Source organism: Mytilinidion resinicola (assembly GCF_010093595.1).
Source record: "Mytilinidion resinicola strain CBS 304.34 unplaced genomic scaffold BDZ99scaffold_26, whole genome shotgun sequence".
Classification (NCBI taxonomy): domain Eukaryota; kingdom Fungi; phylum Ascomycota; class Dothideomycetes; order Mytilinidiales; family Mytilinidiaceae; genus Mytilinidion; species Mytilinidion resinicola.
The window spans coordinates 578033-603812 of NW_022985462.1; the positions used below are offsets into that span (position 1 = coordinate 578033).

The 25780-nt window shown below is 52.5% G+C and overlaps 8 protein-coding genes across 8 annotated transcripts; 3 read left to right on the forward strand and 5 right to left on the reverse strand.

Moving 5' to 3' along the window:
* Positions 1 to 97: 97 nt before the first annotated feature.
* BDZ99DRAFT_503256 (N-terminal nucleophile aminohydrolase) lies at positions 98 to 1237 on the forward strand. The gene is made up of 4 exons (XM_033723949.1): positions 98 to 240; positions 300 to 319; positions 385 to 435; positions 483 to 1237. The coding sequence occupies exons 1-4, from the start codon at positions 197 to 199 to the stop codon at positions 1205 to 1207; spliced, it is 840 nt and encodes a 279-aa protein (XP_033570622.1). The 5' UTR covers positions 98 to 196; the 3' UTR covers positions 1208 to 1237.
* A 522-nt stretch (positions 1238 to 1759) lies between these two features.
* Positions 1760 to 6850, forward strand: BDZ99DRAFT_503257 (P-loop containing nucleoside triphosphate hydrolase protein; the record flags this gene model as incomplete). Its single annotated transcript, XM_033723950.1, has 6 exons — positions 1760 to 1920; positions 1973 to 2021; positions 2086 to 2338; positions 2393 to 2540; positions 2591 to 3685; positions 3781 to 6850. 6 exons carry the CDS (start codon positions 1760 to 1762, stop codon positions 6416 to 6418), a joined length of 4344 nt encoding a protein of 1447 aa, XP_033570623.1. The 3' UTR covers positions 6419 to 6850.
* On the reverse strand, positions 6762 to 12541 carry BDZ99DRAFT_546992 (uncharacterized protein; the record flags this gene model as incomplete). The annotated part of the gene is made up of 9 exons (XM_033726889.1): positions 6762 to 7985; positions 8041 to 8849; positions 8903 to 9432; positions 9488 to 9795; positions 9845 to 10076; positions 10122 to 10364; positions 10412 to 10753; positions 10808 to 11495; positions 11548 to 12541. The coding sequence occupies 9 exons, from the start codon at positions 12539 to 12541 to the stop codon at positions 7149 to 7151; spliced, it is 4983 nt and encodes a 1660-aa protein (XP_033570624.1). The 3' UTR covers positions 6762 to 7148.
* A 575-nt stretch (positions 12542 to 13116) lies between these two features.
* On the reverse strand, positions 13117 to 13738 carry BDZ99DRAFT_168779 (uncharacterized protein). The gene has a single exon (XM_033712942.1). The coding sequence runs from the start codon at positions 13538 to 13540 to the stop codon at positions 13214 to 13216; it is 327 nt and encodes a 108-aa protein (XP_033570625.1). The 5' UTR covers positions 13541 to 13738; the 3' UTR covers positions 13117 to 13213.
* Positions 13739 to 14318: 580 nt separating this feature from the next.
* BDZ99DRAFT_576132 (uncharacterized protein) lies at positions 14319 to 16053 on the forward strand (the record flags this gene model as incomplete). The annotated part of the gene is made up of 2 exons (XM_033728539.1): positions 14319 to 15645; positions 15697 to 16053. The coding sequence occupies 2 exons, from the start codon at positions 14319 to 14321 to the stop codon at positions 15948 to 15950; spliced, it is 1581 nt and encodes a 526-aa protein (XP_033570626.1). The 3' UTR covers positions 15951 to 16053.
* Positions 16054 to 17169: 1116 nt separating this feature from the next.
* Positions 17170 to 18366, reverse strand: BDZ99DRAFT_168826 (bola-like protein). Its single transcript, XM_033712943.1, has 3 exons — positions 18107 to 18366; positions 17722 to 18038; positions 17170 to 17556 (listed from the first exon to the last, which is right to left on the reverse strand). The coding sequence occupies exons 2-3, from the start codon at positions 18016 to 18018 to the stop codon at positions 17389 to 17391; spliced, it is 465 nt and encodes a 154-aa protein (XP_033570627.1). The 5' UTR covers positions 18019 to 18038; positions 18107 to 18366; the 3' UTR covers positions 17170 to 17388.
* A 2048-nt stretch (positions 18367 to 20414) lies between these two features.
* Positions 20415 to 21160, reverse strand: BDZ99DRAFT_468192 (uncharacterized protein). Its single transcript, XM_033721192.1, has one exon. The coding sequence runs from the start codon at positions 21101 to 21103 to the stop codon at positions 20648 to 20650; it is 456 nt and encodes a 151-aa protein (XP_033570628.1). The 5' UTR covers positions 21104 to 21160; the 3' UTR covers positions 20415 to 20647.
* Positions 21161 to 24452: 3292 nt separating this feature from the next.
* On the reverse strand, positions 24453 to 25196 carry BDZ99DRAFT_482071 (uncharacterized protein; the record flags this gene model as incomplete). The annotated part of the gene is made up of 1 exon (XM_033722459.1): positions 24453 to 25196. One exon carries the CDS (start codon positions 25194 to 25196, stop codon positions 24453 to 24455), a length of 744 nt encoding a protein of 247 aa, XP_033570629.1.
* Between the last annotated feature and the right edge of the window lie 584 nt (positions 25197 to 25780).

Here is a 25780-nt window from a genome sequence, read left to right on the forward strand (position 1 = left end):
GAAAGACGAGTTGCTCGGAGCTGCATCGGGCCGGTGAGCGTCTTGGCACGCGTCGTCTTGAGCTTGCCTAGAGCTCTGTGGAGGTATCCCTCTCTTCCACATCACCACTCTTCTCACAACCTCACAGCCTGCGTCCCTGGCATCTGCTGTCTTTTCTACATAACCCCGAGTCTTCTTCATCGACGATCCACCCGCCATGGCTGATCGATACTCGTTCTCGCTCACCACTTTCTCGCCCAGGTAAACACCTTCCCCGCGAAGCTCTCCTGTCTGCGCATCTTTGCTGACATTTCTCGCAGCGGAAAGCTGGTACAGATAGGTGCGCTCCTGTTCCGCCCGTGTCGGCTACTTGATCTTCAGCTTTGCCTAATCGTCGTGTTGTAGAATATGCCTTAAACGCCGTCAACCAAGGAGTGACATCCTTAGGAATCAAAGGCATGGAGCTCTTCTTATACTTTGAACATGCTATTGACGATCCACAGCAACGAATGGCATCGTGCTTGCGACCGAGAAGAAGTCGTCATCGCCGCTCATCGACTCCCAATCTTCCTCGAAAGTCAGCCTCATAACACCCAACGTCGGCATGGTGTACTCCGGCATGGGCCCAGACTACCGCATTCTTGTCGACAAAGCCCGCAAAGTCTCGCACACCGGATACAAGCGCGTTTACAATGAATACCCGCCCACGAGAATATTGGTGCAGGACGTTGCCAGGGTCATGCAGGAGGCCACCCAACAAGGTGGGGTGCGGCCGTACGGCGTCAGTCTGCTGATCGCTGGATGGGATGATGGCATCGAGCCGGAGTCGGAGGTGAAGGATTCTGGAGAGACGGACGCAGAGAAGAAGCGGGCGACGGGCAAGACGGGTGGCATCCTCAAGGGTGGACCTAGCTTGTACCAAGTTGATCCTAGCGGAAGCTACTTCCCTTGGAAGGCGACGGCTATCGGAAAGAGCGCTACCAGCGCGAAGACGTTCTTAGAGAAGAGGTATACCGAGGGCTTGGAGTTGGAAGATGCGATCCACATCGCCCTTCTTACGCTGAAAGAGACGATAGAAGGAGAGATGAACGGCGAGACGGTTGAGATTGGTATTGTGGGCCCACCAGAGGACAAGCTCCTGGGATACGAAGGTGTCGAGGGCGCCCAAGGGCCTAGATTCAGGAAGCTGAGCCCCGAGGAAGTCGAGGACTATCTCACGAATCTGTAGAGCTCGGTGGGCTTGGGTATAGCATATGGGTTTCACTTTCTTGGAGTCATGATGCGTTCCATAGAGCACTTCGGCGCTGCATGTATATTTTATGGCAATGAGATGTCCTGAAATATTCTGAACATCTTGCGACTTTGTTCCGTGGTAATTGACAGGGCCAATGTGAAATTAATTGACAGGAAATGATTCCTATAGCTTCATCGCACTACGATGCTTTCAACTGTAAGTATTCCAGTCCAGTGTATAAATCTTGCGAGCCAATCATAGCTTCGGCAACTGCCGCCAAGTCTGCTCCGCGATGTCGTGCAACATGTCTTTCCTTTCCAGCTCAGCCTTGAATATCCCCACGACCGGATGTTCCCTGTAGCCTGACTCTCACCGGAAAGATGTGCTCTGTTCTTTTAGATCCAATCATTAAAGGTTTATGAAGTGGCACAGTCGTGCCTTCGTATCGACCTCACCTCAGTGGCATCCGCACTCCGTGGTCTGTTCACTGAACAGTGAACTCCTACATTTCATCTCTCTATTTTCTACGTCTTCGAGAAGCCCATTATGGAAACCCATACGGACACTTCAGACAATGGATTCACGGTCCAGGCGGGTCTACCCAATGAGACCTTTCGTCTGCGCTCGTACCAGACCGAAATGGTTGAGGCCAGCCTCAAGGAGAATATTATCGTTGCCATGGACACTGGCAGTGGCAAGACACATATGTAACAATCATATGGACATCTATGATGCTAGAGCTTTGCTGAATCTCCAAAGAGCGCTCGCCCGAACAGAAGCAGCCCTAGAGACGTCCGACCCTGACCAGGTACCGACTCTTCTCCCGACTCTCTCATATGGTTGTATTGCTAATGCGGCCAAAATCATGTTAGATGGTATGGTTCCTCGCTCCGACAAAAGCGTTATGCCACCAGCAATACAACGTATTCTGCTCCCGTCTCCCAGGCTTTGGCGTTCGTTTCCTAAGCGGCGAGGACGACGTCGATCGTTGGACAGATCAAAGTATATGGGATGATGTGCTCAAGAACGTCAAAATCGTGATCTCGACGCATGCCGTTTTACTTGATGCTCTTTCTCACGGATTTGTCAAGCTGAACCGTGTGAGCCTTTTAATATTCGATGAAGGTATCCTTTCTTACCATCTCGAGGACCCATGACAACTTTACTCATTCCATCTAGCTCATTCTTGTACCAAAGATCACCCAGCACACCAGATCATGCAGAAATTCTATCTACCTCTGAAATTCTCTTCGGCCTCTGACTCAATACCTAGAATCTTGGGGCTCAGCGCTAGCCCTGTTATCAATGCCAACCCTAAGGGTCTTGAGTACGTTCAATACTCTGACTGGAGACACTAGAGATACTGAACAGCATCAGGACAATTGAGAAGAACCTTGACGCAATCACGAGGACACCCAAGCTTCACCGCTCGGAACTAATTCAGTTCGTCCACAAGCCGCAATTCACCATAGTCTCCTATTCTGGCCTTCATTCAAGGAAGAATTCCAATCCAGACTCTTATCAACGCCTGCTCAAAATTGTAGGGGCCCTCGATAGTATGCAAGACCCTTATATCCGTCGGCTAGTCGAGCAAGTGGAAGCCGGCGATTCTCAGGCCAGGCGAAGGTTGGAAAAGACATTAATGAAACATGACACGTACTGTCAGAAGCAATTGAACAACATTGCGGCCAGGCTAACCCATATACTCAATGACCTCGGTTCTTGGGCCACTGACTGGTTCTTGCGGGAATGCACTTCGAAATTCGAGAGGCTCCTGGACAGCTCAGATCCGCTACTTACTCCGTACTCCAACACCGAAAAGCAGTATCTACATGCAGTCCTTGAAAAGGCTTTAGTAGAGTCTGTTCCCGTCCTTTCTCCCGTTGGACAGTACTGCACACCTAAAGTACAAGCTTTAGTAGACACTCTAGTTGCAGAATCTAACCCTGATTTCAGAGGGATCGTATTCGCCGAGCAAAGGGCAACGGTTGCGGTGCTAGGACAGCTGCTCTCCGAGCACACCCGAACCAAGGATGCGTTTCGTATTGGAACCTTCGTTGGTACATCGATAAGCTCGAAGAGGAAAATGAATTTGGCGGACCTTGCAGAGCCCCGTCTCCAACAACAAGTCCTAGAAAAGTTCAGAGACGGCGATAAAAATCTCATCATCGCTACGAGCGTGCTGGAAGAGGGAATTGATATATCCAGCTGTCATCTCGTCATTGACTTCGACCCCCCTAAGAACTTGAAGGCATTCATTCAACGTCGCGGACGAGCTCGAAAAGAAAAGTCAAAATACATAGTTCTCACGCCCAGTTTCGGTTCGGTGCAAGTAGCTTCAAATCCTTGGGAGAGTCTTGAAGAAAAGATGAAGGAAGCTTATATGAACGATCTTCGGGAAATCAAAGCTGCGGAAGAAAGGGAAACGATAGAAGAAGATTCAAACTTAGCTTTCCGAATCGCCGCTACTAAGTGAGTTCTGTCTCTGCTTTTTCTTCCGTTTCAGCAAGAGTCCAAAATTTTGCCACGCTCGATACGACTCATGTTCACGGCTGACCAACTCCCAGTGCCCTCGTGGATCTCCACAACGCATCTCAGCATCTTCACCATTTTTGCGCAGTACTGCAGAGCAACTCTAACATTGATATGAGACCTCAATTTTCTTTCAAGAATGACGAATACGACATGGTAGAAGCCCATATCACTCTTCCAGCATCGGTAGATGCCTCAGTACGATGTTCAAGCAGTTCCAGAAGCTGGTTGACCGAAAAAAGTGCGAAACGAGACGCTTGCTTGCAAGCATACAAAGCTTTGCATGCAGCTGGACTAATCAACGACAACCTTCTCCCACTTAGTCAAGAGCTTGGAGGAACGCCGCAATTCAACATACCGGACAATCGCCCTTCACTAATTCTAGTAGAGCCCATGCTAAATCCATGGTCATGGGTTCTGTCCCAGCCGACGAACACTTCGGAGAACACCAAGCCGACGGAATCGCTCAGTGAAAGAAGACGCTCCAACGCGAACGCCACGACCTATTATCGAACTCTCGTCTGCCTATCATCCGCTGGCGAGCAATCCGCAAGATTCATCATGATTACTCAATCTCCACTGCCTCAAATTCCGGAAGTCATCCTTTACTGGAATGCAACAAAACGATATGTTATCTTGGCACAACCCCTCGAGTCAGCGCTGTATCAAAAGAAGGAAATCGAATTCTTCAAGGCAACCACTTTCCGTCTTCTTCGCTCCATATTCGGATCTCGAATGCCAGCAGAGCGACGCGACTTTATGGCATTATTCGTTCCTGTAGAAGATGGAAGCTCTCCAAAGGCCACTCAGCTGCGTCACTGGCTCCGGATGACAGAGAAAGATAGTCCAACGGTGGGTGCTTTGACTTTCTTGAGTCAGCATCAAGGGCAAGAAGCTGGACTAATTCAAGTTCGCGGGGAAGATCGCCTGTTCATCCTGCAAGAAGTTTTGGTTGAGAATAACGGCACAGAACCGCGACTTACAGTCTCTCGCTTCCCAAAACGGAGAGACTTTCTGCATCCAGAGAACCCGGGGAACCAGATTAACGAAGCATATTCATATGTGCTAGAACTAGAAGCGAAAGACTGCCTTGTCCATCGACTTCCAGCTTCTCTCTCTATTTTCGTGCTCTTCATACCCTCTCTCCTTAACAGGTACGAGGTGCACATGCTTGCTGAACGTCTTCGCACCACCATTCTAGCCCCCGTATCTTTTGATTCCACAGACCTAAGTATTATTGTCAAAGCTATAATGGCTTCTTCTGCAAATGAAGCAGAGGACTACCAACGGCTAGAGTTTCTTGGCGACTGCATTCTAAAGTTGTGTACCTCTGTAAACCTCATGGCATCTCATTTGATGTGGCCAGAAGGTTATTTGACCGCAGAAAAGGGCCGCACGACTTCCAATGGCTTCCTGGCTCGGGCTACGATGCAGCTAGGCCTCGAGCGCTTCATCGTCACTAAAGGGTTCACTGGGTCTAAGTGGAAGCCTCAGTACGAGGCGGATATCATCTCCAGCCAAGCGGAGGAACGTGTCGGGAAGGTTGAGCGGTCCTCGAAACTAATCGCCGATGTCATCGAGTCGTTGATAGGGGCAAGCTATGTAGTAGGAGGTCTACCGAAGGCTCTTTCTTGTCTCTGTACTCTTCTACCAACCGAGGACTGGAAGCCCCTTGAAGAGTCTCAAGAAGTGCTCTTCGATGCCGTTCCGGAAGAGCCTTCTCCTCGCCATTTAGCGGTGGTTGACTTGATCACTGGCTACACATTTACGAAGAAACATCTAATGCTAGAAGCGCTCACGCATCCATCATTTGTTGGACCAGCCGAAGTCGCATCATCTTCGTATCAACGCCTCGAATTCCTCGGTGACGCCGTGCTCGACTACATCATCGTCGACCGTTTGTACGCACACAGCCCGGAATTGAGCCACGAAACGATGCACTCTATCAGATCGGCCATGGTCAATGCCGCCTTCCTCGCCTTCATGTCCTTCGAAAACACAATTGCGAAAGAACAAGCCAACATCGCGATCGACCTCGTCACAAACGAGCGGCTTCCACAGGAGCCTTCCATCGTTCAAAGAGCGCTCTGGCAGTACCTACGTCACTCATCACCGCAGACGCCTCAGCTACAAAAGGCAGCGTTAGAACGCCATATGGTTTCTCGCGATGCCATTCTCAGCGCCTTGAAAGAAGACCGCAAATACCCATGGTACCTCTTTGCGCGGACAGAAGCCGAGAAGTTCTTCTCTGATGTCGTGGAGAGCATGATCGGCGCTATATACGTCGACAGCCACGGCGACATCTCTGCCTGCGAGGGGTTTATCAGAAACTTGGGAATCATGGACTGCTTAGAACGGGTGTTGAGAGATGCTGTTGATTGTTTGCATCCTAAGGAGCGACTGGGTCATATGGCGATCAGCGATACCGTGACTTATAGGCGTGTGGACACCGGCGATAAGGAAAGGTATTACTGCCAAGTTGAGGTCGGCGGGAGGGAGATTGGGGGTGTAGTGGGGGGTGTGAAGAGGCTGAATGCGGAGACAGAGGCGGCTTGGTGGGCTGTGAAGATCTTGGAGGAAGGAGAGGATACGGATATGGAAGGCGGAGTTACGGTGGTCGAGAGTGAAGGATCGGAATCGCAATTTGAAGACGCCAAGGAGGCTATGGAATAAGACCAAGGGATGGAAGGAAACGAAGAAGACCAGGAAATGGGAGAAAGCTAGGAGATGGGCAAAGATCGGCAGATGGAGGACAAATTATTTCTTGAAGGGAAGTCACCGGTATCACGACTCTGACGAATAATGATGCATGATTGAGGATCCACTTGAATGTTCAAAGTCTTCTTTCAGGTGTCCTCGGAGATTGCATTGTAGTGAAGCCATCCTTCCTCTCACCCTTACACCGCTCGCAACGTAAGCAACTCACCACCTCCTACCATCTCATTGTGAATAGTAAGTGGGGACCACCTGACTGTTCGCATGAATCGTAGGACCCTTGACGGTGGCAACAGAATGTATAATAGGCTCAGTTCTTAACAGCGTGGAGAATGTGATTGCTGGCGGAAACACCAGGAGTTCGTCAGATAGATTGAAGTGAACATGAGTTTGTATTGTATGAATGTGCGAGCTTATATACGTAATTGAAAGGAGAGTAACGTGACTAGGTATAGCTACGCAGTGCGGAAGCTGATAAAGCAGCTACGTACTCATACGTACTGAAGCCGTATAGATAAACGCTTACTGTGAATGTAGAGGCGGAGGTGTATGCCGAGTCAATAGATCTATAGGTCAAAGCTCAAGAGGAATTCCAGCAGTCAGAATGGCAGCTTGGAAACCAGAAACTATCGCAAAAAAACCGTTATGTTGAAGAGTCCCGAAGTCCTTCAACAGGTCAAACCCCATTTTAAGCCAGCCTCTCTTCTAATGTCACCTGCATCGCTTCCTCAATCTGCTCCAACCACAGCCCATGAGCCTCTCTCTTCCGCCCAGCGTCACCCCATACCCTCAACAGCTTTAAGAGATTGTCAATCTTTATCAAGAATGTACTTCTTCTCGCATCACCCGCCTTTAGAGCCTGCGAAGACCGCCGCGCCCAACTCAGTATCACCTTCGCCCCGTACACAACTCGCAACCCCAGCGTGAATACCTCCGGCTTACTCGCCCATCCGAGTGCTCCGTCTTCCTCCTCCACCGTCGTAGTAGTCAGCGTATTGACTCCCTCAATGATCCAATGCTCGAACTCCTCCAGAAGGCCGTTGTTCGGACCTGGCTCAAAGGGAAGGCGGCCTGAGACTGCCGCCCAGATCGCAATTTCTCTACTTTCGTCAATGAATAGATTTTGCTTCTCTTGCGCAAATAGTGCGGAGTTCTCCTTGCGCGCTTCTACCAGCGCAGTTGGGAACGGCTGTTCGAAGGGGCCTTGGCCAACTGCAGTACCCATGAAGCGGCGTATGGCCTCTTCGTGAAGGAGGCTATAGCCGGTATAGACGATTGCGAAGTGTTCCGCGAGCCGTTGGCTAGCAAGCAAGGGTACGACGTCCCGGGAATTTGATATGTAGTCGGGACCCGCCAGCACTCTCGCAGCGACGGAGGCAGCGACCTCGCGGATGTCGTCGTCATCGTCGTTTAGGGCATCGTAGACTAAGAATGCGAGGCGAAGCAATTGCGGACTCTTGGGTGTAGTCCAGATATGCTGGAGTCCGGCGAGGGAGCGCGCGGCGGCGAATCTAATGTCAAAAGGCTATGAGAATACATTAGCAGAAGACTGGCAATGATTGACGTCATGGGATGCGTACATTAGACTCGTCCAACCCTCTAGAAATTGTTCGGGCGTATCTTTCCATTTCTTGAATGACGTCTAGGTCCCATTCCGGACTGACTCGTGCCTTGTGGTCGAGGAAGTATCCATATAGTGGCAACGAGGCCTCGCATTCCATAGGTGGGCCACGTAGACTGCTCTTCTCGAGGTCTTCAATCGTCTGACTAATAGTCTGATTGTCGGCAGTTTTGAAGAAAGAAGATCTAACTGCTTGATCTGAGAATAGGGAAGCGATGGCGGTGCGTGATGCGGCTTTGCCTTCCGGGTCCATGGCATCTAGTGAGATGCTATTGAAGCAGGCGACGATCTGCGGTTTGGAGAATGCTAAGGAATGAGATTTTGCGCGATCAATTAGTTCGACTAGTTCCTCGAGAAGAACGCAATAATTGTCCGGATCGAATCTTGAAAGGTCTCTCAAGAGGGTTTCGAAAGCCGTATATTTATCTTCGACGTTTGATGGAGGTCTTTCGGACATCTCCCACTTGAATAACTGCTGAAAGATGAGGTAAAGGCTGACGGACTTGCGCAGCAGAGCTGAACCAGCAACCAGGCTCGATTGAAACCCCGTTGTGAGGTATCTCATACTACTTCGATAGTCTTGCTGAAGGTGACCTGCGATACTGTTGAGTGTGGCCAAGTGTTTTGATGTATGCCGTGCCCGAAAAAAGGCCTTGCTGAACTCATTGATGACATCCAGATAGGCTGAACGTATTAGAGGGTTTAAAATGTCTTCGTACAAGTCATTGAAATGATTCAGCACCTCTTCCAGGATGCTGTCAACCCGCTCTATCCAGTTGTCAGTCCAGGTCAAATACATATCATCAAAAGGAGCAGCATACTAGAGTAAGATTTGATCAACGTGGGCATTGAACGAGCCTTCAGTCCATATCGTAGACAAAGTAGCTTTCCATGAATCGCATGCTGGCCAATGCTAGTCTGGGCCAACAAGGCCTGGATCTTGTCCAGAAAGTCGTGAGAACGGAGACCAGAAACCCAGGTTCGAGCCGCCATGTCCCGAATGTACCAATATGGTGCTTTGGTCAATTCAAGAACAAGCAGTCGTATATCGTCCTCTTTGGCGGATGGGGGCGGAGCTTGTTGAAGGATTTGTAGAGCCGGGAACACGGCCTCCATTGCTTGATCGGTTTTTCTAGATGATATAGAAAAGCTTGCCTCGATGGCATCCCTGCTTGGTTCCCCTAACGTCATCAACCTGACCACAATATCGAGCAAATTGGGAAATCGGTCGTATGATAAGCGCGACGTTCTCGTAAAGCGTTTCTCTTTCCAGTTTTGCGTATCGCCTGTACCTAGTAGCCGCTCAATTAACGCCTTGAAAAGCATAAGTCCACAATTCCGGATTGGCCAACTATCCAACGTCAGTCACATCAAATGCTCACTGCTGAGAAGAAGGTGCTACTCACAATTCTGATCCTAATTTTGTCGCAGCAAGATCTAGTCCCTTGCTTAGGTAGACCTCAGATGCCGAGGATAGTTTTGTGGTTGTGTAGATGTCCTTAATGCAGTTGAGTGCATGGACCTGAGGTATGCGGCTCTCATCGAACTTCGAAAGCCCTACGTCTAAAGACGCCTCCGAGAAAAGGTCTTCCACGACATGTTTGAAAAGGGCGCTCTCTGAGTCTGCGGAAATAATCCCAGTTATCAGAAACGGTATTCCGGCAGAGCGCCGGGTGATGATTAGAGATTCGTCCCGGATGTAGAGCATGGTATCCTAAACCGCCTCAGCAATGATATATACATGAAATGGCCACGTAACGTACCTGATACCATGAGAGCAACAAGCCTTGAGTAGCTTCGTTTCCTATCTTAGAACAGCGTTGACAGCAAACTGCAAATGTCTGTGCCACCGCGGAGCACGCTCCTCGGTGCCTGAGGTTGATCAACTGAGTGAAGCACAATGTCCCTAGCCGCTTGAGCTGGAAATTATCCAAGATAGAGAGCGATGAAACTGTCTCGAATGGAGCTTTAGAGACGATCGCCCGAAGTAGCAAGCTGATTCGCTTAGCTGAGGTCCCATAATCGGAGGGATTGACTAACCTGGCCTCTTTGAGCGCTCTCCAAGAGTAACTCAATATATCTTTCGTCGTGGTTTGTGAGTCAGCTTCCATGTCATCTGGTACATGGCCTTCAGGTGCATCGTTGCACAGGACGTTTTGGACGCAATTCCACACGTCATGAAAAGCCATGTAGAGTCGGGAGTGTAGATTCCTCCATGCTTCTAAAGACTTTCGCGGTGCGGCTTCAAGGATCGAATAGAAATCAGCGCGCTCCACAATGAATCTCCGGCGCATCAGCTTTGTAATACATGTAACCTCATATAGACTTACCTGATACTAGCGAGGATACCGTGTACAGGATATTGGTTTACAGCGACGGAGAGATTATGTCGAGCGATTTTAACGGTCTGTTCTAGTTGCTCCGTTAGATGGATGATAATTGTCCACTTGGACAACCACCACTCTTCATGTTCTCCGGTGATGCTGTGAATAAAACCACTGTCATCACTCTGAGAATACAACAGCTCGTAGGCTCTCGCTACCCCGTCAGCATGATCAGCCCGGCCAGTTCGGAGCATGATCTTCTCGGCTCGTTCGATAAAACGCAAAAGCTCCATTGATTTGGCTTGGGACATCTCATTTGGACGAAGCGGGGATGGCGTATGATTATCGCTAGGAGGTGTGTGACCGTCTAGCTGCTGTAGAATAGTTCGATTTCCTTCGTACCTAAGTCTGAGAATAGAAGCTGCCACACTATGGACCTCATCGAATGGGTCTAGCAAGAGGTCTAATAGCGATCTTGTTAGTTCAGGAGTGTATATCTTCCTCTGATGGTGCCACTTCTTGTCTCCTTGCGCTTGCTTTGCAAGGCTTGTATGCGAAACGCTAGGGTCTAGGCCTGACCTGATCACGATGTTTAGCGACTTCAGCGCAGTTATATGCCGCTGATACGACGCAGTAGGTCGAAGTTCAGAGTCAATGAAACTGATGTACCACGATATGAAGTTGATATGGTATTTCAGTATAACATGCAACTCGTCTTTGTTGGTTTCTGATTTTCGGCTCCCATCAGAACTTTTGCTAGAGAGTGACTTCAGAGCTGCTGTGTTTCCGGCAAGCGCTTTGCTCAAAGTCGCTGTAGATGATCTAAGGCGGTCAAAAAGCCGTTGTATCTGACTTAATAATTCGCCGCGGAAATTTGCATCCGTGTCTGCGTGGAGGTGAAGCATGTTATCTTGAAGACATTGGAGGCTTCCTTTGGTGATTGGCTTTGTGATAGTAGCAGAGGAAGCCAAGAGCGAGATTCCCGCGAGCCTAGCTTCCGGATCCAAATGAGATAAGAGTCTTCCAAATACAACATCTGGAACGAGCAAAACACCAGCACGTACTTCGATAGTCTTAAGTTTGGCGTGATCTAGTCCCGTCAGCAGTGTAACTTTCGTTAGCTTGGGTTACATGCAACGGACCAACGTCTTTGACCATTCCAATATCTCTGCCAACTTGAAGCGCAGCAAAAAGTATGCTGGTTTCCACCGGGTCATCCGATCGGCTGTTAGTGGCGTCCTTGTCCTCCGCCACGATGGACGAAGTCTGGCCTAGGCAACGGTACAATCGGAGATGATTTAGGAAAAAGATATAGTCATCAAAACTCAGACGGAAGACTTCCGGAAAGACATGATGCCGAAACTCTTGAATACTCTCTGGAGAAGCCCGAACGCTGTTTTCGAAAGGCTTTACCCACAGTGGAAGATCCGTTCTTGGCCCGTCTTTGAAAGAGGTGAACTTTTGAGTTTTTGCAATGAAGTGGGCGACTAAATGTCCAGCAGCAAGCGCAGTGTCATTGTGTAGTACCCAGTCGAGGAATTTCGCGAGAAGGTTCTGGCCTAGCTCTGCTCGTAGCGGACGGCGGTTTGAATTCACATCAGACCCGCTGGATAGATCAATGAGCTGATCGATGGAGACCAAGTCTTTGGATATGAAGTGTGCCAGTGCTTGCAATGCAGGTTTGACTTTTCGGTGGTTTTGGTACCTAGAGATGAGGTTGACGGCTCTCAAGACCGCTTGATCACGAAATTGTAAGGAACGCGGAGTGTTCTCTCTTTTTAATACACCAGTGAAAACAACGAGCAGCTGTCTCATGGACTTCGCTTTGGATTTGTCGAAAAAGTCCAGGTAAATGCCAAAGAGCCTTGACCAAATCTGCTCTTCCCAAATGACATTGCGTACAATCTCAAATTTGGAAACCTGGCATGGCTCAAAGATTCCACACAAGGCAATGCATGCGGTAGCGCGATGTGGTGGTGATAATTCTGCAACTTCAGCTGTCCCTATCAGTGCATGAAGGGCATCTTTCACTATCCTGGTCGTCGTTAGCAGAGGACATTGTAGGCACCTAGATAGGGTAGCATATGGAAGCCATAGACCATCAAGAATTTCAACCTTACTTAAGTTGGCTTTCATCGACAGTTGTAAACGAGTCGAGGCGAGCTATGAGATGAGAAGCTTCTGTACCTATTTGACGGATGGCGTTCTCATCAATGGGAATGATTGCTGAAGATGCCGGCTCAGCCATTGCCATTTTATGCCGAGCGTGGGGCTCTATGGTCGAAGGCTCCCAAGTTTCATCGCATGTTAGAGACGGGGACTTTATCCGTACCCAGGTGCCTGAGAAGAATGTCGACAGAGTAGAGGGGATTAGAATCTTCGTCTAGCGTGCCAAGCGACTAGGACCTCGAAGTTTCTCCGGTTTCCTGACGACATCTCAACCATGGGACTGTCTTATTAATCAGGGGGTCTCGATGAGGATTGTCCGCACACTTGAAAAACTAATATGCACGGAGTTCTATCAGCTGTGTTTCATGAAACCTCTGAAAGTCTTCAATGCTCGCTGCCCTGGTGAGTATCGAGACTCAGAACCATTGACGTTCTGCAATACGTGAATTCAGAGCGTTGCAATCGCAAACCAGTGGTTGGAGGAGGTCAATACAACTCGTATATAGGATATACGATGCTGGTCAGTCTATTAACAATGTCCGCTTTTGTGCTCGACGACGGAGATTTTATTTCGATCAGCCACACAGCTTCGTTCAAGACCTCAGCCACTGCTTGTCGCCGTTGCGTTCTTGCTACCCTTCAAACGAATCCAATGAAAAATAATTCCATGAAAAGAATCCGATGAAAAGAATCCGATGAAAAGAAATCGATGAAAAGATTCCGATGAAAAGAATACGAAGAAAAGAATGCAAAACAAAAGAATACACAGAATAAAAGAGAAAAAAAAAGGGGCCGTGTAATACGAGCGTGTGAAACAACACACCCATTCGTCCGTGGTATATGCCATACTGGATCCACGAACCTGCGATGAGCATATCTTCTTTCGAAGCTACTGTGGTATCCGGGGTTTATTTTGTGTCTGGACCGTGCGCGGCATTCACCTTTACTTTCAAATACACCAATCATAGCCTTTGTTTGTATGTATCAAAATGCTCAGGCAATACAAACGGGGCTGTAATTGGTGCACTTTAAATACAAGGTGAATGCTGCGCACGGTCCAGACACAAAATATACCCCCGATATACCACAGTATGGCTTGATGGATGGATTCAATACTTGTTCAGCATTTGGTAACCTGGTAGGTGCTTCAGAAATTTCTACATGGATCAGACGGAAAACATCGCTCTGGATTCTAGTGCGACTGTCTAAGGTGGCTTCACAGGTGGACTGCTTGCTCAAAATTTCAGACCTATGTCCCGATTGGATTTGTGAAAATGTATCAATTCAGGCAGTCGTAAACAGGCGGACGCATTCACATGCTGCTGCCAGAGCATTTCGGCGTACTCTGTTTTCCTAGACAAGATGCCAGATTATAATCTTGAGATGCTGTTGAATTCACTGGGGCATCTGAAACGTTATCAAGGAAGGGCTAATAGACTGATCCCTAAGCCCTGCAACAGGTGCCCAGATCCGAGGATCCGAGTTGCACTTGACCAAGAATATGGTGGGATTCTATCCAGAGAAAGAGCCATAGAGGGTGACGCTTAGTAACTAATATTACAGCAGAAGGTTCTCTTTAGGCTTTCCATGGGCATCTCAAGCCTGGTCCCATCCATCACATTCCTACCGTCCTTCCACGGCCGGAACTAACCAAAGTTGCAGACCGTGGCAACCGCCGCGATTCACTCGTCGAACGGCCGGCAATCCCGCTCTCCTGCAACGCCGTGTCGAGGGCTATACTAAGATGGTCTCCGCTCCATCGTCTGCAATGTTCGCAGTGAAGCGCAACCTTGGTACTATGTCGCCAGTCGATGGCCAGAGAGGCGAGGTGGCTGGCGCAGGCGAACAGTCGTTTCGACGCCCGACCGACAATTCATCCTCATCCAACACCACGCTGCTATGGTCTAGTCGCGAGTACGTCCATCTTCCTGAACACCAGCCAACCGCTTCTTCGTCCATCGCGAGATCTTCCCCTATAATGGCGCAAAACACTACTCCATCAGTTACTCCGCTTTCGCCGCAGACCTTCGAGAACCTCCTTCAGCAAGTGCGCTATGTCTCTCCCCATCAGCGGCCTGCCGCATCTACAGTCACGGGCCCCCAAGCCTCTCAGTCTCCCGTTGGCTTATCTAGGGCACAAAGCATTCATCATCCTCTCGCTGAGCATCTGGAACGTGTCGCACTTCATCGCGCTCAAGAGTTGGCCGCTGTCGGACAGCCCGCGACTAGCTCATCGATAGCCCGAAACGCTCATGCACTCGCCGCGCGAGTGCGACTCTCCAGCCAGGCCCCCGCCCTTCCTGGGCTACAACCCCCTCGACCCCATACCGACTCGTCTCCATCTCTTCAGCAACCTCCCAATGAGGCCGCTCGACAGTCCTGCCAGCAGGCGGCAGCCACACCGCAGAATATCAGACCCACGATCCCCTGGTCATGCCCTAATAGTAAAATGGTGGAAATGGTCTTCAATCACGATTCTAGCTCACGCGGAGCAGGCGTCTTCTTGCGCACAAAGGCCGGGTTCGCCTACTATATGGTGCGCAAGATGTTCGTGGATAAGGGTGACATATTCCACGTCCCCGAACACCTAAAGACTGGGCTCATAATGCCTCGTGACCAGGTCGTTGAAACCTACCGGTACATCTACGAAAGCTGGTTGGAAACGCAATTCAGACGCTTCAAGCCTGAGTTCGATGAATACTACATCAGGGGCGAAGAGGCTGAAAGCCGTTTCCGCAACTTGGTTGGTCGCATAGGGGCCGCTCAAGAGGTGTTAGTTCGCACAAGAAACGCTGCAGAGGCAAAGAAAGCATTGGAGGCTGAGCCGCCCAAGCTGCCACTCGACGTGCCCCGAAGAGTTCAGATCACCCGGCCGCAGCTTCCTGACCTCATCGCCGAAGTTGTCAAGCCCTATGCTAAGCGGCGCCCCGGTATTTGTATTCACACCCGTCTTGATATACCTTTCAAGCCCTGTATGCAAGCGCCCGCCGTTTTCTGTGTTCACATCCGTGATATTGAGCATCCGCTGGCCCCAGGCGAAGTGCACGCTCTTCCCCCCTGGGCATATTTCGGTAAAGTCTAGGAAGTCATCTATCCGAGGACTTACGCTAACTCCTCTCAAGCCCCCGAAGACCAGAACCCGCCGACGGAGCGTTCTACGCCTACGCTGTCCTTACTCTGGGTGCCACTTGAATATCACCCGTTGCCCCACGACGACAATCTCACCGCTGAGCAATACAATGAGATATTCGATAAGCTTTTCGACTACCCGGAAGACCGTCTACTAGCCCACGGGAAGCAGAAACGTACGGAGGACGTTGAGGATGATGGAGCAAGTGAGCGATATGACTCGATGACTGAGGCAGCCATGGAATAAGTAGGGCACCAACGAGAAGGTATCGTAGGGATCTGGCGTCGGCGCTCAGGGTTGGTTATACTCATTCTTGTGCCCATAGGCACGATAATAAATAATCCATTGCTTTGATTTACTATCTATGAGATATGATTTGGTGATGCCTATCACCAGTAGCTTGGTTATCTAAGCCTTGACCTTTGTGAACGCATTCACGTCCACTGTCTGAGGTGCCCCAGCGAAGTTAGTGATTGTTCAAAAGGATGAGTTTCAGTCTTCAGCTCTGTGAAAATGTATCGAGAACACTCAGGTTGCCACTACTAGCGTGTCAGTGGCGTTACATCCTTCCATATCCGTAACAAGGGGGAACAGGGGAGTACCCCCCCCCCCCTTTCATAGGCTATATATACGGGCCTTATGCCTCTTCAAATCAACACAGAACTGCTTCTTCACAACCTGAGAAGAACCTTCAGACAGCGCTAGACGAGTATACACAGACAAATTCAACGGCTTATCGTATGTGTGAATGGGAGATTTCGCAGATCTCTAGACTACAGTACAGGGCCATAAGTCTAGGCACACGCATTTATCACTGCTTGGCTCTAATCTTGCTCACTCGACACCACTGTGAGGAGCGGCCCAGCTAGTAAGTAGCTAGTACGTCAAGAGGCAGTCTGAATTGCACTGCTTGAAACTTGACATCATGCCTGGGTTTTTGAAATTCCATAGGGGTCCCCGAAACAGTGGTAAATGCGTTGGCACAGACTTATGACCTGTCACTGTACAAGATGCTTTCACCGCGAGACATTTGCTTGAAAGAAGGCCGGACGCTTAATGCACATGCTAGAATGGCTATGTGTACCATTATAAATGTCTACAATGCCCTTAATACTACAATAATTCGTCACAAATCCGTGTACACTTGTCCGCCGCTGCTTAAATCCCTTGATGCATTTTAGAAACCCCGAACTTTCTTGATTGGAACGTTCAGTAAGCTTGCCGAGCGACCTCAGGCAGTGGCTGATGGAAGTACACACTTGGCGGTGCTGTTCCTCGTCCCAGACTTTGTATAGACCTGTTGGAGCACCGCACGCAGTGGCAGAACAGTGTGCATGGATCAATGTCCTTAGCACTAACCAGACATCAACTATGCACATCTGTAATCATACACTCCTCTCGGGCTTTCGGCAGCCGTACCCTGAAACTCTGTAGGTGCCAGACCTCGGGTCTGGTGGGACGTATCGCAACCTCCACCATTCCCGTACCTCCCATATTCTAGGTCATTAAGAAAGGGATAATCGAATCCACCATCTTCGATTATCCCAGCACCCTCCAAATCCCTCTCCCCGGCAGAAGCCACACCAAAATGAGCGCACTGCTGTCCGGCCCTGTCCCCAGTGCGACACACGCACTGGCGCTCACCGTCACGCAACTCAGCCCAAATCCCACCGCACAGGTTTTATTATGAAGTCGGCCGCGTCTTTAATTGCACACCATGCCAGCTCTTGATCTCGTCCGCCAGCACCTGGTTGACAAGCTTGTGCTGCTTGATGACGGTCAAGCCCTTGAAGCGCGCCGACTCGATATCCAGCGCATACATAGATCCGCAGCCGCCACTAATGTCCTGCACCTGTTGCGCGCAGCATGCGTCAGCGATCTTGCTCGGATAGACACTGGAAGTGTGGGGAAGGCCGGGGAAGCGACGCCAGCAATCCCATCGTCGATGTCCCGTTCCCCTCTTTTTCGCGAGCCGAGCTCATGGGATGTTGGGTGGGACGGATAGATGTATATGTACCTCCAGATTGACAGGGTCGAACTCGGCCTTAATCTTGTTGAAGACTGCTAGTTCCCCTTCGGATAGGTAATCCGGCGGCTCGACCGCGCTGCTGCTGCTGCTGGCAGCTTCTTGGGAGTACGGTCTCCTGGAGGCTGCAGAATGGGCTGATGCCAGGGGCGGCGGGCGCACTGCGAGAAGAGGAGATGCCTGGGAAGGCTGGGCTGCTCGTGTCCGACATGCTGCAAGGAGGCGAGGTGCTCGGTTCGTGCGGAGGAGGGATGCAGCGCTGCGCTGCAGTGCTCGGGAGGGGGCCATGCTGGGCGCGTAGGTGAAGACTGCGTGTGCGGCACTCAGAGATCGAGCTGCACAGGGTGGATCGCGCGTGCAATTGGTGTTGACTTACCAGAGACGATGCAATTTACTTTGACGTTGACGTCGGTGACAGCACTTACGGCGGAAGATTCCGACCAGCCTCGCTTGTGCCACCAATCGCCGGGTCCTGCTTACTCATCTGTATTCGGAATGTTTTTCGCGAGGTTGAGGAGTTTCAGCAACGGCGAGAATTTCCACCTCAATTCGATCCCCAAGGCCCAGATCAACGAAAACTCAGTCCCCAGCCGCGGGGCTAGCTGGAGGCTAACAAGACTGTGCTTCACGCACGTCGCAGTCCGGGGAACAGTGGAGCCCATGTGGGCAGGAGCTCCCGCATGTACCTCCAAGTACCTTCACGCATCTTTGTACCGCGAGGTTTTCTTCCGTATACGCCGTACCTACTGTCCACGCCTCCAGCCGACATCGTCGCCGCCAGCCCTGTAGAGCTCCCCACCACCGTCTGCCCGCAGCCCAACGCTTGATTGCTAGCCCTCCATGACAGCTCAACACCACAGCCAGGACCCCTCATTTGCCCATTAGCCCCTTAGTGCCGATCTCTCAGACCCTGAGAATGCAACAACGGCGTGAGGCGGAACGGGAAGCACGGTTCGAGAACGGCCCTGCACGACGTTTCGTTGTCCTTCACTGCCCTCCTTCGAGCCAGTCCGTCTGCCGATCCAGCCTTCACATGCACTTGCTGCAGTCCCAACACAACATACTTCGGCCAAGTCGAGCCAGCCATGCGCGGTCCAAATCATGGCGCGAAGCCACCGGGGTCGCACCCCTCACGGGTTGGAGCTTGGGCATATACACCTTAGTGATGGATGAGGAGCAGCAGCGATAGAACACCCTGCGCCGGAAATGCTACTCCACGGGCCTCCGATTAGATTTGCATGCAGATGTGGCTGCAGATGCCGCGGACACTGTTCTCTTCGCAGCTGCATCGTCTCGCTTGAACCGCGACGGCGCGATGCGGAGAGCATTCGAGGTGATAATACTTGCTGCAGTTCCGTGACTGACCGGCGACAGACCCTCCAGTGGTCTGATCCAACTCCACTATTTCTCCACCCCCATCAGCACCAGCAGCACCACTGACAATCGTATTCACCAGAAGCAGCGAAACCCCGAACGCTCTCCTCATCCTTCAAAGACTGCGACTAAAAAATCAGTGGGGTCCAGCATCAAGGCCCCACCTTGCAGTCAGCCGCTCTCGACGCATCCAAACCCAGCAACTCCAGACAGCCTCCTGCACCCCGGCCGCGCGCCTATCTCGAACCCCTCCAGCGTGCCAGACCTACCAAGCCCTCTAGCCAGGGCCGACATGAGGAAAGCCGGAGGCACTCCGCCTGTGTGGCGGCCAGCATCATGCCTGTCATGACCAATTGCCAACGGCACCATTTCCGGCGCCCCGACAAAGAGGACTGGGAACAGGACAAAATTGAATAGGCCTCCGACGCGAGAGCGCGCGCTGGAAACGCCACAACACCATGACAAAAAAATCTTGCCTCTCCATCCATCTCTGAATGATATGCGGCCACCACCGCACGAGGGGGCAAATTGCGACACCACCCATCAGCACACGTATGCGCGAATGGCGAAAATCCGCTCATCCACACCTCTTCTCATCCATGGTGTTGAGGGGTCTCGGGCCAGCCCAAAAAAACCCCAGAACGAGCCTCCGATTCCGCCATCTCACGAACCCCGGCCGCCGGCTTACCGCTTTTAGCACTGCGCATGTAAGCGGGCGCTGCTGGGGGAGCTGGGCTGGGCCTCTCTCGCACGAACATCCGCCTGTCACACTGACCGGGCCGGCTGCAGGGTAAGAAAGGGCTTCGGCTCGGGATCTAGAATATCGCCTAGCCTTCGGCATTAGTCGCCAGGCCGCTATCGACGGGTACGGCGCGGGCACGAGGAGGCAGGACGCCCCCCTTTGCGCGCCGATCAGGGCGTCGTCCCGGTGGAAGGGCTTTCAGGGTCTTTGATGGCTTTGATGTCCGTGAATTGTAGAATCTCGGAGTATGAAGATCAGGTGAGTGCAGTGTCTCTCCCGGATTCGGGCAGTGAACAATATGCCGACCGATGTCGGCATCTGTCGTGCTGGCCTGTTTGAGGCCCGTCGCACAGCAGCAAGCAGAAGCATGCACGCTGCTTGGGAGGCATTGACTGGATGCAGCGAACCAGTGCGTCGGAACATCTCCAAAACAACTCGCTTCTTCCTCCGATTATCACAGCGGAAGGATTTCATGAGTGGAGTGGAGTGGAGTGGGTGGCTCGCGCCTCCTTCGGGGGCAGGCGGATACGAAATATGATGTGCGCGTTCGCGTTGGATTTAATGATCAGTCCACCATAAAATAGATATTCATGATAAGAAGGAACGGATTTCAAATCCAAATTGCCTATTTGCCTCCGTAAACGGAATCTACCGTGTACACTCCATAGAAAGAGAGCTTTATGAAGCGATTCACCTCCGAAATGTCGTTATCGGCGCATTATTATCAATTCCATCTTCGCCCAGCGGAGAAAAGCTGGTATCGATGATTTGATCTGCGACTAGGCGAGCTCGGGAAATCCTTCAACGGCCTGTGAGGGCTAGTAAGAAGTGGGACTGCTGCAAGCCCTCCCTAGTTCGCCAATTGCCCCATTCGAACTCCATATTTATATCATGCCATGACTTTTGAACAGATCGAGTCGCATCTGCGTCCGCCTCAGTTGGGAAGAACCCAAGTACATAGGTGCAGCCCTGCCCGCGTTGCATGTACGAGATGCTCGAGCTTTCTTCGCCTTCGGAAGGGACGTTTACGGGGTACGTTATCGGGGCTTCAAAGTCCATACATAAAGAGCTCGGAGTCGCTCCGACAGTCCTGCGCCCACAGCTCAGCTGAGCTTGTCCTTGTGTACTGATGGTGACAGGAGGCGGAACCGTGGTCGCGGTGATACAGGGAGGAGGGAGAGTCTCACCAATACAGGCGGTGGGTACAGCTCTTGGTGGTGCGGGCGGGAGCATGGGGTTGATACTGCTCGTGGGCATCCGCGAAAACCGGCAGGTTCCGTTGCTGTGTATCTACGACATGCGTGCGAGGATTCGAAAGCCGCGGTATTCCGTACTCAGCTCGCTCGCGAGTCTGTGAACCTGTGAACAAGTTTAGTGGCGCGGAGAAAAGGTTTTCGTGGTCGTTATGTCGCTCGTCAGACGCGTAGGGCTATGCAGGCCCGCTGTGCGTAAGCCTCCTCGCCACAACCACAACACTACTTTTGTAGATTGTGAATAGTAATTGGAGCGCCCGTCGCCCGTGTTCCAGAAGATTTCGTCCAAGTCAGCCAGTGAGCGGGGCTGCGTGGTTGTTCAAGGCCGGCGATGTGCAACTGCACGTCATCCTCGCGGTGCGTCGCACTGCTGCGTTGGCAGAAAACGTTGAAAGAGAAACAGTGGCGGGACTGGCTAGAGCTGCGGAAGCACGGCATCGTAGGGCTGGCCGAGTGGGTCATCTGGAACGCGGCGAGCGCGGGGTTGGTGCGACGTGAGCCCAATTCTAGCCCGGCCGCGACGACTTCAAGATCACTTCACTGTAGTTGATAGTGACGGTGTAGTGGTGGGGTCGGACACGCGCCATCGGATCTGGCGGAGCTTAATTGCGATGGGGCTGCTAATTGCTGCCTAAATCTAAATTGATTGAGTATTCTTGAGACTTCGATAAGGCGTTAAGCTAGATGTCGCTCTCAGTGGTACGTTACGGAAATACTAAGAGAAATGAATTAGTGGCTTAGTTAGTTGTCTAGGGAGAGACAAGAGAGATGGCCCGCGCTTGAGCAACCTCTGGTGGTGACTTTTGAGGAAGCCTGTGATGGATCTCCGGCGATACCTAGCTCAAGGCTACAATCCGTGGAGTGGGAATGATGGAGGAACCGGCGGAAGCTAGACCCCACGCTGGAGGGACAGCGCGTGAGATGAAAATACGAGGATTGAAGGTGGCATAGCTGAACAATCCTGATGAACGGAAGTGGAGTTAGTGAACTAGACTCTTAAGGATCAAGCCGTTAACCTAGGCGTCCTGCGATTATGATTAGCGGGGCGTTATCTATGTACAATGATGTGAGGGAAGTGGGCGTTGGGAGCGGTGTGAAAGTAAGTCGCAGCGCGGGGTGGCGAGAAAAGTCGTGATGGTGGGCTGCCCCTCCGGTATCGCACGGCGATGGGATTCTACCGTGCCACAGTCGTGACTGTGGTTGCGCATTCATACTTGTGGCTTTTCGCCGTCGTGAACATACCGATCGCCATGTCACTGGTGATCTATTCGGAGGTGGAGTGTACTCCGCGGATGGGCACCCGAGCAACTTGCTAGAGTGGGTTGACATTAACGTTGACGTGGCTCAGAACGCGATAGGTGCAGACGCCAAAGTTGGCCCTGACCAACAACACCACGACTTCGCGGTCCATCTTTTCGCTTGCCAGCATGACTGGTGCACAACCTCCTTGCGTCAGGGGCGGATAAGAAGCTTGTTTCCTCAGTGCGGAGATTCCAGGATTCAAGACCCGTCGCAAGGCTTCGGATGTGCCCTGCGCGCGCCGCGGGATTCGTGGGTGCGAATTCGCGGGAAGCAGGTTTCTCGTGCATATTTAACGCGTTCTCGGCGTCCAAGATCGCATCCGCGTCGTGACGGACAAAGTCGTTGACTCCGGCTTACAATGAGTCCTCTGGTCCCGTGAGGAGCAGCTGTAGCTGGGCGGAGAGGATCAAGTAGTGAACGTTCTTTTGCTTTTGACAGAAAGAAATACTGTACTGTAAAAGAACTGAAAACGGTGACAGTGGCCAGTTAGTCAGTGCACGGCCCTCCATCGAGTTGTTGCATTTCCCCGCAAAGTTGGGGGCGCGAACCATGGCCTTTGCGGTGTGGCAGATGATGGCGTTTTGCTGCTGGGGTACGATTCGTGACGGGCTGCCAGCCAGCCCATGTGGCATCCAATGGCAGAAAACGAGCTGTGCACGGTCTGGATGGTGGCTCGTCAGCTGGTGAGAGCCGTTGACGCTGAACATCTCTCAGCAGATTGGTATACATGCACAGAGATGTCGTTGACGAAGTCGTTCTCTGATCTGGATGTCGAAGGGCCTTCTACTTAGTCAAGAATTGTATCCAAGGCCGGATCGGGTCAACCAAATTGATCCGAATTTGCAAAGTGATGCGTGAGCGGCACTACTGGGACTACTAGTGTGCTTCTCCAAGCTTGGTGCTGAAACTTGCCATGGACATGGCAAAGTATGTCTCCGCAGAGAACTCGGTTGGAAGCTATGTGGGGGTTCCAGTCAATATGTAGTCATTTGCACGGGGCGATCGTTGTGTTCGGCGTGGCCCTCCAGAAATCGGCCACTGACGAAGCCGTAGCTTGGTCGTGCGAATTGGACGCTGTGAGGGTCGCGCCGGCCGGAGAAAAAATCGGTAGGAGGAGCAGACTCAAGATCGCCAGTGGCTCTGATCCACGGTATATACTCCGTGGCTGGGCGACGGCAGCGCTCAAGGGCCGCTTCTGGACACGATATCTGCGATCATCGATTTTGCGTGGGACGTAATGGTGGCCTGGGCGGAAAGCCTTGGCGAAAGCCGTTTTTTAGTGGGCTTCTTGGGATTAGCCCTCGACAGGCGATCGACGCGGTGGAACGCGCGCCGCATGCCTAGCGCCAGGCGGTCAAGAAGGCTCATCTCCGCTCACGACGAGTGGCTGCTTTCTGCCGGTGCAAAATTTTACGGGTCTCAGCGGCTTGCAGGTGGAGATAGCAGCTGCAGCCTCTGGCGTGCCGGCCGCCCCCCGGCCTCGAGTCGCATGCCAGACCCCACCTGCTCCATCTGCTTAGAGCGCGCGCAGTATACGAGCTCTCGATAGCACCATGGATGCCTTCCAAGCAGTCCGCAGGAGCCGTGAGAGTCGAGGTGGACACTAAGTTCGCAACCGGGAATGTCCGTATGTGCAGTGGGGGTGCAACTGGTACATCAGAAGCGTCCAACGATCGATCGGATGCGCGAGCCGTGGTTCATGTTGTTGTGGTCGTCGAGCGTACGGAGTACAACGACAACAGCTCAGTATGGCGTCGTCGAGGGAGCGGATCGCGATAAGCTCCACCCTCAGCTCAGGCCCGCCGTGAAAATAAATTTAGGTTCAGCCACCAACCCGATGCGGGCCTGAATCGCATTCGATACCTCACCTCCGCCCGTCTCGGAGAGTGGGCAAGATTGGTATCCGTTGGGGTAGCCGCGCGCAAACTACGGCGTGGTTGTCAACACCACAACAAAGCCTCGTTGCCGGCTTCGTCTCGTCCTGCCAGCATGGATTGGGTGCTGCGCCGAGTCCGTATCAGCCGCTGAGCATTCCGCGACCATCAGGTGTCTCAAACCCAGACTGCGGCGTCGTCTGCATGCAACAGAGGCAGGGAGAATGCGGGGAAGAGAAGGCCTCGTCTGAGCGTGGCATGGAGTCGTGAGACGGCGTGAAGGCGTAGGCAGCCAATTGCAGGCCACGCCGTGTGAGCGGCCACGGGAGCGTTCTGCAGACGGAGAGGTCTGAAGGGTCTGTCGAGGGTCGCTCTGGAGCATCGGGAGGCTCTTTGTCGGAGGAGCTGAATTAAGGCACTCCCGTCGCCGCAAGCGTGCGCTGAATCCTGAAAAGTTCGCGATGGCTGCTCGCGGACAGGCGTCGCGAATGCCATGCTTGGACGGCCGGGCGCTTGAGACGCGGCCCACAACACCACGACGGCTCGCTTGCACAGGCCTAGGAAGACGTCCGACGCGATGTGCATCCCAGCACGCCAGCTGCACGTCGCGCAGGGAGAGGGTGGCTCACGCAGGCCTCTCAGGGCTGATTGGAGGAGGGCGTCGACCGCCTTTTCGCGAGGCCCGGGGTCGCGAGAAGATCTTCGCCGTTCTTTGCCACCGCCTGGAGGGGTGTTTTTAGAGCGGAGGATCGCGATGGCGGTGGTGTTGCGGCGCCGTGCTTCAGGTACAGCGCCGCTCTGCCAGGCACTCCGGCCAGGTGGCCGCTCAGGACGAGCAGCAGCCGCGCGTGCGGGCGGCGAGAGGTCAATTGAAACGGAGCAGGCGGCACAAGAATCGCGATGGCGATGGCGTGGTGGCATGATGTCATGCTGGGAAATAATGGGCGCCAGATCCCGAGGGGCTCATTTCGCTGCCAAGGTGTGGCGATGACTAAGGGGGCGGCTCTCCAGCTCGGCGGGCGCCAGGCCAATGCGACACGGGCAGCCTCAGCGTGCGGAGGCTGGCTCGCAACGTGGGTGGAGAGTGGAGGTGCGCAGACGCCCAGTCAACGGCGGTGCGTGAAGGCGGGAGAGCAGTCTCGCAGGGCTCGCAGGTCACTCCACGCCGCTCGTCGCGGCGACGCGAACCTTGGAACGAGCGTTCCGCGCGGCGCCGTCGAGCCCGCCGTCATGATGTGATGGAGGCAGGCCGAGCAGGCCACAGGGCTGCGTCGCCCGCTTTCGGCGGCCGTGGTGCTGTGCCGGGCGATGGCATGAGGTGGCCTTCAGCGCAGCGTCGCAAGTACTTGTATGTACACGCCCGCGAGCAGTGTATTCGCAAGTCCACAGCTGCATCTCCAGGCCCCGCCGCCTGCATCCACCTCCGCCAGCACCTGCGAAGCCCGTCAGAGGCCGATGCCGCTCGCCGCCCGCCGCCCGCAACCCGCGTCGATAGCACACACGGC